Below are 13,735 nucleotides of genomic sequence, written 5' to 3'. Positions count from 1 at the left end.
TCAATTCTATCCAAGGGAGGTTTTGTTTGCATGTTACATGAATATAAATAAATAAATATAAAAGTCGATGAGCATTTTTTAGGCTGTTGCCGGTATTTCAATCAATTTAATTGTGACTACTTTTAGGTCCACAAAGGATTGAAGAAATATTGGATTTGATACCCACATTAACTGAACAAGATCAACATCCGGACCTTTCTTTAAGACACAGCTGTCACTCATTCTGCCCCAAACACATGCTGTGTATTGATCAAACAGATGGAGTTCGTATTTCCGCCTGCAAGGTTCCTCTTTTCTTTCTGCTTCATGCATTTAAAGATACATAATGCAAATGCTCTAATGGGGCAAATACATTTTAACCGAGGTAAATTGAGTGTTCAATTAACTTATGCTGCATTCGCCACTACTTGCAGTGTAGGATTTTCCCATTTGATTTTTGAAGCATCCACATTTGTCTGGCATTTTTGCCAGAATGCCAGAAATGATCTGATGACTATACAAAGCTACCTTATAATATATTCCGACATATTTGGATCAATTTAGGAGAACAGGTTTTACTATAATAAAGTCAGCGATGGTTTGATATTTACGCACTTTACTTAAATTGAACAGAATGTCTCCAATCTCCACCTGCGGCTCTATCGTGCTCCACTAGTGGATTGTGCACATTATTGCATCTTTTGATTTGTAAAAATATTTAGATAACATAACAAGAGTATCATTAACATTTTGAATAAAACCCTTTTTCCTCAGGTGGAATCGAAATGAAGTAAGCGCCACACCGGCGCCTCCACATGTAGGCGTGTGCGTGCTGTAATGTGTTACTCACCCAGTGGGGGGCAGTGTGTGACCAGGATGTCTGTGTTCTCAGGGATTTGGTTCCACTTGTCCAGCAGAGCTTGGCCCCGGGGCAGGTTGAAGCCCCATCCGTAGTACCAGGGCTGCCTGTAGACACACACACACACACACACACACACACACACACACACACACACACACACACACACACACACAGGAAGTAAAAAGAACAGACATGTTGGTCGGTGTACTGAGACAAGTACAGACAAATGTCATCTGGGATGCTTTAAATATTTTTTTTATCAGATATTGCACGTCACACCCTCTACTTATGTTGCTATGATGTTTATTATTATAATACGTCCTTAATAAAATTCATTCATTATAATTATGTGATAAAACATGATCATCAATTGAACAGTGGAGACGTATTTGGCATATAATTAGCATTTAAGTCAGTTATAATGTATGCCCTCTTTGTCAAAATGCATTCATGGAGCATAAGGTTTTAGGAGATTGGACAATAGATTTCTGAAAAAAAACGTATGTTACAAAACTAAACAAAAACTAACCGTAAATGAATCACTGAGATAGAAAGAATTACTTTGCAGACATTGTCGATTGGCCCGTGCAGACGGGATCCCTTTGGACAACAGTCTAATGTTATCACTTTATTATTGTAGTTTTCAGGCCTTTCGGCACCAGGGAGAAAATGTTTGTAGCTACGCAGACGTTTTTTTCCTTTTTTTGTGGACAGAACCTCTCTAGAACTTCTCTAACTGAAACCTCTTGGAGTTGTGGCCCCGAATGGCGTGTGCAAAAAAACATTAGGTAAATTATCGAGAGCAAAGATCATAACTGCAGCTTGACGTCTCCTTCCTCTTTTTGCACCCCACGCAAGTAAACAACTGACACGTCCTCCTCCGACTATCCCAACACGAGGTTTGACCTTCAAGATGAAGAGCAGGCATCTAGTGTAAGAATCCAACAGGATCCCCGGTGTGGGGGGGGGGGTCCTTGATCACAGTCGGGCCCCCAAACGCTCAGTGTCGGGGGGACAAACAGTGGAAGAAGAAGAAGAAGAAGAAGAAGAAGAAGAAGAAGAAGAAGAAGAAGAAGAAGAAGAGAACGTGTCCCTTTACTTTGATAACGGCCCTGAGTGACGGAGAAGAAATTAACATGTCACTTACAATCTGTACCCCGATCCATCTTACTCTCCAATGCACCGTATGTGTGTGCGTGCATATGTGTGAACGTTTGTGTCGCCTCTGCGAAAGAGGCTTTTTTTAAATTGCCAGGTGCAGTCACTCGAAACAGCAACTTTCCCGCCGTGGCTGCTGCCCGACGCGTCGCTGCTCAGTAGCACATCAGATCCGAGCATTTCTTTCCGATGATATCCGGAGTGTGTCCAACATACTCGGAGAACTCAAAGACAGGCGGGGAGACAGACAGATACTGACACTGATGTCAACATACATGGGGAAATGTGTTCTAAATGGTTGTATTGTCATGTGCACAAGCTTGATTAAGTCAATATTGTCTGATTGACAGGGATTGACAGCCAATGGGAACTGGTGGAATTGTCATGTATCAATAAAGTTTTGCTTTACTGAGCAGAACCGATGTCCCACTGTGTTTTATTTCTCTACAAATATTTTCACGCTAGAGACATGAACAGCTTACATCTGTTAACAACACAGTGTCCTCCGTCTCCCCCTGTGCTTCTCTCTAATTAAGAAAGCTACAACAGAACTGCAGGTCACATGCGCGTGGGAGAATTGATGGGCGGTCAAGCACATGTGGCAGCGCGTCATGTGTGTGGAGATCACGTGCCACATTCCGGCTGAGGTGCCACGCGATTGCAATCCCATCACTTCCTGAACATCAGAGACTAACGATCTCTGACGAATGATCTGATGCCGCCCATGGATACAGTTTAAATAATTTATCCAGCTGATATTAAAACATTTAGACTGGTCTGAGCATATTAATAGGCTTGTGGAATGTAATATTCATGTCCGTCTTCACATGGACGTCTCGATTAAAATGAAATGAGCTTTGTGGTCGATGCCAACTTACTCCCAGAGAGAACCACGGAGGAGACAATGAGGATTCCTTCCCACTAGACACCTCACCATGACTGTGTAACATATAATCATATTCATCACAGAGAAATGTACATGAGGATGGAGGGAACAGGTACACCTTTTTTCCCCCAGATAGCCATTTCTTTCTGCCCAACTTGAAGAGATTCCCAGCATTACGTTGTTCACCGAAGGACCTGCGTCATCCCAACAATCCTTTCCCTTGTTAGAGGAGGATGTTTAGATTTACGATCTGATCTGCAGCATGAACCTCCCCGCACCTCGCCTCATCCTGAGCTCAGCCACATTCATGTTTGCTTCCTGTGGAGGTTTTGATCACTTTTCGCAAACATCAGCCAACCACTTCCCATCATGCTCACTCAGTATTATTATTATTATTCCTCGAAGCTGCCAATGAGGACATTAGCTTTTAGATCAGCTGGTCTCTTCTATTCAATAAGCACAGTAAAACTATTGCATCTTTATCAGATCATCTTCCTGCTGTTTCTTTAATTATGAATGTCTCTATATACCTTCAGTACGTTAATGCTGGCGTTAAGCAGCCCAACACCTCCTTACCAAACGCCCCATCTTCATCAGATGCATCAGCTTCATCATTCTAACAGCCTCATCAGCCATCAGCTCTGTGAGGGAAGAAGCCATTCCCCTTGTCAAGAACAATGACCGGAGTGCAACCTTCTTGTTCACCTGTCGCCACCCCGTGTCCATCTCCATAGGGCGAGTGTGTTAGTCTTGTTCGTCTCACTTATTGATCATTTATCTGTCTGAGGTGTGAGGCAGTCACCATGACACATCAGTAGCCTGATGTCCCCGATCAAACTTTAGAAACAAATGTTGGCAAAGAGTATCAGGCGAAGCAGCTGATGAGCCATAGATAAGAGGGGGACATTAGTTAATGGGACATGGAGCTCTTGTTGTTGAAAATGTGGTTGTTCATTCAAATAACATGATGCTTATATCAACCTTTGGCATACGCCTCAGTACGTTCCCCCTACATTCACCGGCATACAGTGGCGGGACATTCATTTTCTACCTGAGCCTTCTGTTCCTGGTAACCCACAGTTACAGGTTTGTTATTTGTTTAGTGTAAACACCTCATATTCACATAACACTGTGCCATTTAAAGTGAAATAAAATGTTATACGAGGCTCAAAAACTACAAACTGCAGATGCATAAACTCAGGCACGACGGGATGCTGCGTAATTAACAGACAATGCATATAATCAACGTACTGTATTTAACTCAAACAAACTAAAAAGAAACAGTCAATGCATTTTCAACAAAGCATGACAAAACAATCCCTCAGAACTGAAGCACTAAAACACAAAAACACCATTATATTATTTACATCAGAGGGAACAACATTAACTATTTAATAAAAACACAACATACAAATTAATAAGCTACAACACTAGAAGCAACGCTGCAGGCTAGAAGCAGAGCAACAGAGGAAGACAGGAGCTGTGAAATCAGATAAAAGGCTCATGGGACAATAACTATGTATTGTATATATATATGTATATAAAAAGATTAGTTGTAACTTTGTGATTCTGTTTAGGCCAGACACCACTGCCGCTATCGAAGCAGAAAGTCAGTGGTACAGCCTGAGGGCCGCCTCTCTCTGCTGCATCAAAGTTGAGAATATTTTGATTTGAGGTGCATTGAAAAAAATAACTACAAAATGACGCATGGTGTAAGACGGGAGCGCACCGCAGGCGCGGTGTGATGGCTCGGTGTGATGGGGGCAAACCTGCATTGATCTCTTCCTTTCTGTGTGTTTCCCCTGATTGCACTCCTCCCACTCACCTGCCCCGTCCACCCAGCTGCCTCCAAATGCCTCCTCACCCCACTCATATACACTCCGCCGTGTTCCCTGCTCCAGTGGTCAGATTGTCATTGTTCTTCCCCTTGTGCGTGTCTCTCATGTCAATGCCCTGTGTCTCTTTAATGACTTTTGTGGATTTTTGCTCAGTCCCAGTTGGAGTCGCTTTCAGTTCCTTTTGTTTATTGTTTTCTGTGATCAGTAAAAAAACAAGCTTTTTTCAATTTAAATCTTGTCTCCAACGTCAGTCTCTGCGTTTGAGTCCTGACCCAGCCCTGAACCCGGACAGGTGGAGCATCAAATGATGTGCTGCATCCCGTTTTTGTGAAGCTAAAGTTTTGCGGCCAGAAAAACACACTGAAGCTGTCAACAAGAAGAGACTCAAAGTGTCGGACTCTTCTTACGAGGTAATGATAACAGCCGAAAACAGAGAATGAGCTGCCTGCAACAGGTTTCAGACTCGACTTCATTTGAGATGAATTTGACTAGGACAGCACAAATAGCTGATTTGGCAACAACGTTAACGGTACACTGTTTTTTAGGTAATGGCATAAATCAGTCCTGCTAATTCAAGTGAATGCAAGTGTTGTTGCTTTAGAATTCCTGTAAAAACCTCTGAGAAATATATTTTAAAATGAAAAGATTTAAACATTTTAAAATCTTTTTTCAGGCTTTTCATCTAATGTATATAACAAAGTCTTCAGTAAACCTAAAACAGTGAGGATCCAATAATTTTGTCAGCCAAGGCTTGTAAAGCCTCGCATTCCTCCTCAATGGTTAATTAGCCTCCTAGCTACAATGGGCATTACGATTTAATCCATACGAGATCCTAAACCATCAGCTAATTGATTATCTTTCATCCATCTTCTGTTCTTCCTAATATATCATCACTTATATTCTCCTGAAACCGTAGAAAACGTATCATCAGTGCAGAGTGATGTTCTGCCTGTCGGTCTCATGTTTTGAGGGTTTCACAAAATTTGAGATCACACATGAAATGGCTTTATTTTGATAGAAAACAAATGCCTTTCATCCACTAAATGCTCACTAGCTAAATGCCCCCTCCTCTGAAACAATGAGCTAACTGAAGCTAAAACAGATCTGCAGAGCGGAGGGGGGGGGGATTGACATCTCTCACATTAGTGACCACTCTCTCCGTCCTGTCTGCCTGTTACTTACCTGTTTGTGTGGCTGCTTTTCTTGCAGGTATTGGCGGTACAGTGGAAAGACCTGGGGCCTGTGTGCCACAACAATGACCTACCGACATCTATCCCTAACCACTTTTCCTTGACCTCTATGTAAAACATCAAAGGGAGTCAAGGAAAGGTCAGTAGGAGAATTCATGTGAGTTGAAAGAGGACACCTATGGTGTTTGTGTCACAGGGCGGACGATTGGGGACAATGCATGTTTTATTGATTTATGAATTGCATATTTTATGGTTTATGATTGCATGTTTTATGACTTATTGATTTATGATTGTTTGCATGTTCGATTTAACAATTTATTGTGTGCTTTGAGTGTTGGTTTGCACTGTATCCTCAATTAACAATCGTCCCCAGTGACAAGTTACCAATCAGTGGCATATGCCCAATGGACCAATGGGGCGGAACTTCTGCTTTTTAAACAGGAAGACAGGACACTGGCAAGAGAGAGCAGCAGCGAGCAGCAGCAGCACACGCACCACCAGAAGCAGCAGTAGCAGAGGGCAGCTGGCAGTCAGACGTCTGAACCGGTGGACTAAGGACGCGCAGGACTTCGCTTTACTGTGGTAATGAGTTTGGACGGACTATTTTAGCTTCCCTTTTATATATTTGAATTATTGTATTAAAATAAATATTTTTTTATTAGTATTTCCGCCCCGGTCTCCCCTTGGGTCATTGTTTCACTGCTCTCCCCCAAACGAACCTTGTTTTTAATTATTTCAAGTTCCTAGGGCTCTTAGCTTTTACCTAGGTGGCGTTGTTGGCAACACACTTTTAGTTTGAAAAAACCTCGGCCGCTGACATTTGGAGAAGCCAAGTACACTTTCAACAAGCTATTGAAAGCTGATTATAATGTGACAGCTGGTGTTACTGGTGTCTGCTGTGGAGAACATACAACACAGAAGGACGACAACAAGCACAACTAAAACGTGTAGCTATAAATATGCTCCGGCATGCAGGCTTCATAAAGAGCTCCTTGTGTGATGGTCCGGCCGGGCCTCCTGTGTTTTTTTTTGTTTTTTTTGTGTGTGTGTGTGTGTGTGTGTGGGGGGGGGGGTTCCAGGAAAGGGCGGGACGTCATCCTGATTTGCACTTTATCCACGACACCTGCAGAGTCTACCCAGATGCCTTCCATCAGATCATGACCATAGCATATCTACGCCGGTCTTTCATCCACTCTTTGCCAGATCATTGCAAAACCTTGAAGGGAACGCGGGCTGCTCAGCAGAGTATTTTCTAAACTCCTCAGATGTATCAACCTTTCTCGACTCCCTGTGCCCAAAGTGCATGTGCATCATGCTCACTGTCTACCTGCTGTCTACTGGCCTCCCGTCCTTTCCCCCTTTGCTTCCCCACCCTTTTGCACCCCTCCCCCTTTGTTTATTACTGATCATTAAAACCCCTGCGCTCCTTCAATCCCTGGTCTGTGTTTTGCATTTCGGTCCGCCGCCACACCCCCGTGACACAATCGGCTACCTTCCTTTTTAAAAGTAAGGTCCAGGATTTTGTATGCTAAAGGAAGCACTATCACATCTTTCCTCAGCGGTTATTTAAGAGCTCTAATTATGGCGGTCCCTATGATACTTTGGGTCATTTCTCGCTGTGAGGAACCTTCCTAAGCTTGAAGGACTATTACACCCCAGCCCCTCTCTGAACTCAGTGGCTGATGCTCTCGCCTCACTGATCGTCACTGATATATTTTATATGAAAAAAAACTATGATATCAGTACTGAAACTCAGGTCTGATAAAGTGGCACTAATAACACAAACTTTCAGATTCAGACATACACAAACACGCATTCCAACGCACAAAACCAAAAACAGGGATCACAAGGAGGTGAGGAAAAAAGGGCGTTGGATTACTGTATCAAGGTCCATGCTAATGTGTAACATCCCCTACTGCTAATCACCACCTGCACTAACGCAGGGAAAACTCCCGGTGCGATCACCTCCGCTAGATTCAATTAACTACTCGTGACTTAACGACCTGAATAATAGACCGTGTGTCGTGGTGTGATTTTTGATACTTGTTGTTTTGTGTTCTTCCATTTCCCTGGCAGTAGGAGACGGCGGAGGGCGAGGTTGGTGCTGAACGAGACACACCTGGTTCCCATCCCACCTAATCACTTGTGCCATAAAGACAGGCTCTGCTCGTCACTCCGGTGCCAGAGTATTCCCGCTCGTACCCGCTGCAACTCGTGGCTCCCGGCTCTCTTCTCCCGTGCTCTACGCCAGCCCAGCCAGCTCAACCTCCGTCGTCTCCTCCTTTTCCAGCGCCTTGTGTTTTTGTGTATCCTGCTGTGAGGATTAAACCTTTTGAAGACCATCTTGTCTCCTGTCTCTGCATTTTGGGGTCCACCGAGAACCGCACCCTGACAGAATACTCTGGCCAGTCATGGACCCCGCAGAGACCGACAAACTACGGCAGGCATTATCCATGCAAGGCACCCGAGTTGGACAACACGAGCAGGTAATCCACGAAATCATGGAAACGCTCCAGAAACTCTCCTCCGGGGTCACCCAGCTCGGTAGTCGTCTGGATCAAGTAGTCACCCGGATCTCCTCGTTGGCCCCCACCGGAGATCCACTGGTTTCGGCCGCGGCAGCAGCAGCGCCCTCAGCCCCGCTTCCCAGCCCTGTCCGTGAACCTCACATCCCCACCCCAGACAGGTATTCGGGTGAGTTAGGGGCATGCAGTCAGTTTTTACACCAGTGTTCTCTAGTCTTCGATCAACAATCTGTGACCTATGCTGCTGATAAATCTAAGATAGCTTTTATTATGAGTTTATTGTCTGGCCGGGCCTCTTCTTGGGCGCTAGCCATCTCAACCAGGGATTCTGCGGTTACAAACTCCTACCTAGCTTTCGTGTCTGAGATGCGCAAAGTATTCGATCACCCGGTGCAGGGTAAAGAAGCCGGTAACCGGCTCCTTTCCCTCCGCCAGGGTTCGGCGTCAGTCTCTCACTACGCTATTGATTTCCGCATCTTAGCAGCGGAGAGTAATTGGGACGAGGCTGCACTACAAAGTGTTTTTCTAAAGGGGTTAGCTGACAGTGTTAAGGACGAATTGGCCGCACGTGATGAGACCCAGTCTCTGGACGATTTGATCTCCTTAGCTATACGGCTGGATAACCGGCTACGAGAGAGACGTAGGGAGAGGCTAGGCAGACAGGGAAACCCCCTCCCCTCCTTGCTGAACTCACTGTCTCCGGCCGAATTCCTACAGCCATCTCCGGCCACCGTTCCTGCAGCAGCTCCAGGACCCCGTTTTTCTTCCACCCCCAGTCGTGAAGAACCCATGCAGTTGGGAAGGATGAAACTGTCCCTGGCCGAGCGGGAGCGCAGAGTCCGGAACAGGCTGTGCATCTACTGTGGGCAGCCCGGACACTTCCTCGCCACCTGCCCTCAGCTGCCAAAAGGGCAGGCCCATCAGCCACCGGAGGGACGCTGGTGAGCCGAACCACATCCCCCTCCACACCCTCCAACCGCATTCTTCTCCCCGGCATTCTCCGGTACGCCCAGAACTCCTTGCCATTACAGGTTTTTGTTGATTGTGGGGCAGATGATAATTTTATTGACTCCGAACTATGTAATCAAGCTAACCTGCCAACGGAGACTCTCTCTGTGCCCAAAGACGTTTTTGCATTGAATGGTCAGTTACTCGCTCATGTTACTCACCGTACTGCTCCTATTTCCCTCCAGCTCTCTGGTAACCATCAGGAGATCATATCTTTTTTTGTCATTCCCTCGCCCACCTTCCCTCTGGTCCTAGGTCTCCCCTGGTTAAGATTGCACAACCCCCATATTGACTGGTCTAACTCGACCATCACCAATTGGAGCATTTTCTGTCATTCCCATTGTCTACATTCGGCTATCCCTTTCAGTACCCCCTCACTGCCAAGCCCGTCTGAGACCATTGATTTGTCCAACGTCCCTTCCGCCTATCACGACCTCCAGGAGGTTTTCAGCAAGGACCGTGCACTGTCTCTCCCTCCTCACCGTCCTTATGACTGCTCCATTGAGTTACTCCCCGGCTCCCCCCTTCCCTCCAGGAAACTGTACAATTTATCTAAACCCGAAAGAGAATCCATGGAGCAGTACATTACAGACTCATTAGCGTCGGGCCTCATTCGCCCCTCCGCCTCGCCGGTGGGGGCGGGTTTCTTTTTTGTGGAAAAGAAAGATAAGACCTTGCGGCCGTGTATTGACTTCAGGGGCCTTAATGACATTACTGTTAAAAACAAGTACCCGCTCCCCCTGATCGATTCCGCTTTTGGCCCCCTGCATCATGCTACAGTGTTCTCAAAGCTGGATCTTCGTAACGCATACCACCTCGTCAGAATCAAGGAGGGGGACGAATGGAAAACTGCCTTTAACACACCACTCGGCCATTTTGAATATCTGGTCATGCCTTTTGGACTGACCAATGCCCCCGCAGTTTTTCAAGCCCTCATCAACGATGTGCTTAGGGATATGCTCAATCGTCTCGTGTTTGTATACTTGGATGACATTTTGATTTTTTCCAGAGACCTGGAGGAACACGTGCAGCACGTAAGGCTGGTGTTGAGAAGACTGCTGGAAAACAGATTATTTGTAAAGGCCGAAAAGTGTGAGTTTCATGTCACCTCTGTCAGCTTCCTCGGTTTTGTGGTGGAAAAGGGACAGCTGAAGGCGGACCCTGCCAAGGTCCAAGCGGTGGCAGAGTGGCCATCCCCTTCCACCAGGAAGCAACTCCAGAGATTCCTGGGATTTGCTAATTTCTATAGGAGATTCATCCGTAACTACAGTCAGGTATCAGGACCACTTACCCAGCTGACGTCCTCCAAAACCCCCTTTTTGTGGTCACAGGCAGCCGAGACTGCATTTAGACGTCTTAAGAACTTGTTTACCTCAGCCCCTGTGCTCTCTCACCCAGATCCCTCTCTTCAGTTCATCGTGGAGGTGGACGCGTCGGACACCGGTGTTGGAGCGGTGCTCTCCCAGCGATCCCCTGTCGATCAACGAACTCACCCCTGTGCCTTTTTCTCCCGTCGTCTGACCCCAGCCGAGAAGAACTATGACGTGGGTAACCGGGAGCTTCTGGCTGTGGTCCTCGCTCTCCAGGAGTGGAGGCATTGGCTGGAGGGTTCCACACACCCGTTCCTAGTATGGACCGATCACAGGAACCTCTCCTACCTACGCTCGGCCCGTCGTCTGAACTCGCGCCAGGCTCGGTGGGCCCTGTTCCTAGGCCGCTTCCAGTTCACCCTCTCCTACCGTCCTGGGTCGCGGAACATAAAACCAGACGCCTTATCCCGCCAGTTCTCCTCCCCTGTGGAAGACCTTCCCGTGGAGACCATCCTCCCTGCCTCCTGTGTGGTAGGAGCAGCTAGGTGGGAGGTCGAACAGTTGGTCCAGGAGGCACTACGTGACCAACCCGCCCCGGAGGGCTGCCCCCAAGATCGGCTGTTTGTTCCGCCCACGGCCAGGTCCTCCGTGCTCCAGTGGGGACATGCTTCAAAGATCGCCTGTCATCCCGGTTCTCACCGGACCCTCACACTCCTCCGGCAGCGTTTCTGGTGGCCTACCATCGCAGCCGACACCAGGGAATTCGTCTCAGCCTGCTCCGTTTGTGCTCGCAGCAAATCCTCCCACCAAGCGCCCGCAGGCCTCCTTCGCCCACTGCCGATTCCCCACCGCCCCTGGTCCCATATTGCAGTAGACTTTGTTACTGGACTCCCACCTTCGGAGGGTAACACTGTTATCCTTACTATAGTTGATCGTTTCTCCAAGGCTGTGCACTTCGTCCCTCTGCCCAAACTCCCCTCGGCTCTAGAGACTGCCAACCTCCTCGTCCTACATGTGTTCAGACTCCATGGCATTCCTCTGGATATTGTGTCGGACCGGGGTCCTCAGTTCGCCTCTCGGGTCTGGAAAGCCTTTTGCCAAGCGTTAGGGGCGTCGGTCAGCCTTTCGTCTGGGTACCACCCTCAGACCAACGGCCAGACGGAGCGGGTCAATCAGGACCTCGGGTCAGCTCTCCGTTGTGTCTCTGCTAAACACCCTGCCTCTTGGTCCACCCATTTAAGCTGGGTGGAATACTCTCACAACTCCCTGGTCAGCTCCGCCACAGGCATGTCTCCTTTCATGGCTTCCCTGGGTTTCCAACCTCCCCTTTTCCCCATTCAGGAGACCGAAGTGGCAGTCCCCTCTGTCCAGGAACATCTCCGGCGAGCCCGCCGGGTATGGCGCGAGGCTGGTGCGGCCCTCAGACGTACTGCTGCTCGCAATCAGCGATTGGCGGACCGACATCGCTCCCCAGCGCCCCCATATCAGCCTGGTCAGAAGGTGTGGCTCTCCTCTCGGGACATCCCGCTCCAGACCGTGAGTAAGAAACTGGATCCCAGATACATCGGTTCTTTTGAGATTGAAAGAGTGATCAATCCTAGTGTGATGAGACTCAAATTGCCTCCGGAATTACATATCCACCCTGCTTTTCATGTGTCCCTATTGAAACCTGTCTCCACCAGCGATCTGTGCCCTCTGGCCGAACCCCCGCCACCCCCCCGGCTTGTTGACAACCATCCTGCTTACTCAGTCCGGCGGCTGCTGGATGTCCGCAGGCGCGGCCGGGGGTATCAGTACCTCGTGGACTGGGAGGGTTACGGTCCTGAGGCGCGGTCGTGGGTGTCCCGCTCGCTCATTTTGGGGCCGGACTTGTTGAGGGACTTTTATCGGGAGTTCCCCGACAAGCCTGGTAGGCCGCCAGGAGGCGTCCGTTGAGGGGGGGGTACTGTCGTGGTGTGATTTTTGATACTTGTTGTTTTGTGTTCTTCCATTTCCCTGGCAGTAGGAGACGGCGGAGGGCGAGGTTGGTGCTGAACGAGACACACCTGGTTCCCATCCCACCTAATCACTTGTGCCATAAAGACAGGCTCTGCTCGTCACTCCGGTGCCAGAGTGTACCCGCTGCAACTCGTGGCTCCCGGCTCTCTTCTCCCGTGCTCTACGCCAGCCCAGCCAGCTCAACCTCCGTCGTCTCCTCCTTTTCCAGCGCCTTGTGTTTTTGTGTATCCTGCTGTGAGGATTAAACCTTTTGAAGACCATCTTGTCTCCTGTCTCTGCATTTTGGGGTCCACCGAGAACCGCACCCTGACACCGTGAGGCAGGTTGAGGGAGTGGAGCGTAGCGGTTCACTTACACACACATTCATGGAGTGTTTTTTCTTCTGTGTTTGACGTGCAGCAGTAAAGACTATTTCTTGTAAATGCAGTCATGCCTATTTATCATACTGTTTTCCCAGAGCCTGTATAAAAACTTCCATGTTGATGCTACTGAATCATAAATAAGAGTCTTCTATAAAACCTGCAGAAATTAACGTCATGTGTTCTATTTTGGAAATTGTTGTTTTTTTTAGGTAAAAAAAAGTGCTTGGTCTGAAGCATTGTGCTGGTTCGTGCAGGACACGGAAGTCGTCAAGTTACACAGCCCACTTGTACCTTAAGCAGGTTACTTTCAAAGTGACTCCCTTCTAACTACTAACTCCTTTCTACACCAATGCTGTTACAGGTATTACTGCAAAGCTTTGAGCTCCCTAGGGTACAATGGGCAAAGTTGTGATGTTCAATCCCCGGCTCCTCCAGCCCAAATTATGAGGTGTCCTCAAGAACATGAAGCCCCAATTGCTCCTCTTGGCTGAGTCATGGTGTATAAGCATCAGTTTAAATCCTAATCAGCAGTGTGTCTGAATGGATATACTGTATAGAAACAACAGAGTTCTAATTGGTTGGAGGACTTGAAGGGTGCAATAGCCATGCAATTCCATTT

General features: G+C 47.6%; 1 protein-coding gene across 1 annotated transcript in view; it reads right to left on the bottom strand.

The window, feature by feature from the left end:
- Positions 1-13,735, bottom strand: part of mpped1 (metallophosphoesterase domain containing 1) — a 75,533-nt gene that overhangs the window by 8,734 nt on the left and 53,064 nt on the right. Inside the window, exon 6 of the mRNA XM_040174146.2 lies at positions 830-945. Within this exon, the coding sequence (XP_040030080.1) occupies positions 830-945 (116 nt within the window). The remainder of the gene's footprint in view (positions 1-829; positions 946-13,735) is intronic.

Source organism: Gasterosteus aculeatus, chromosome 4 (assembly GCF_964276395.1).
Source record: "Gasterosteus aculeatus chromosome 4, fGasAcu3.hap1.1, whole genome shotgun sequence".
Taxonomy (NCBI): domain Eukaryota; kingdom Metazoa; phylum Chordata; class Actinopteri; order Perciformes; family Gasterosteidae; genus Gasterosteus; species Gasterosteus aculeatus.
Note: the sequence above shows the minus strand (reverse complement) of the source record. Positions and strands in the feature narration are given on the sequence as shown.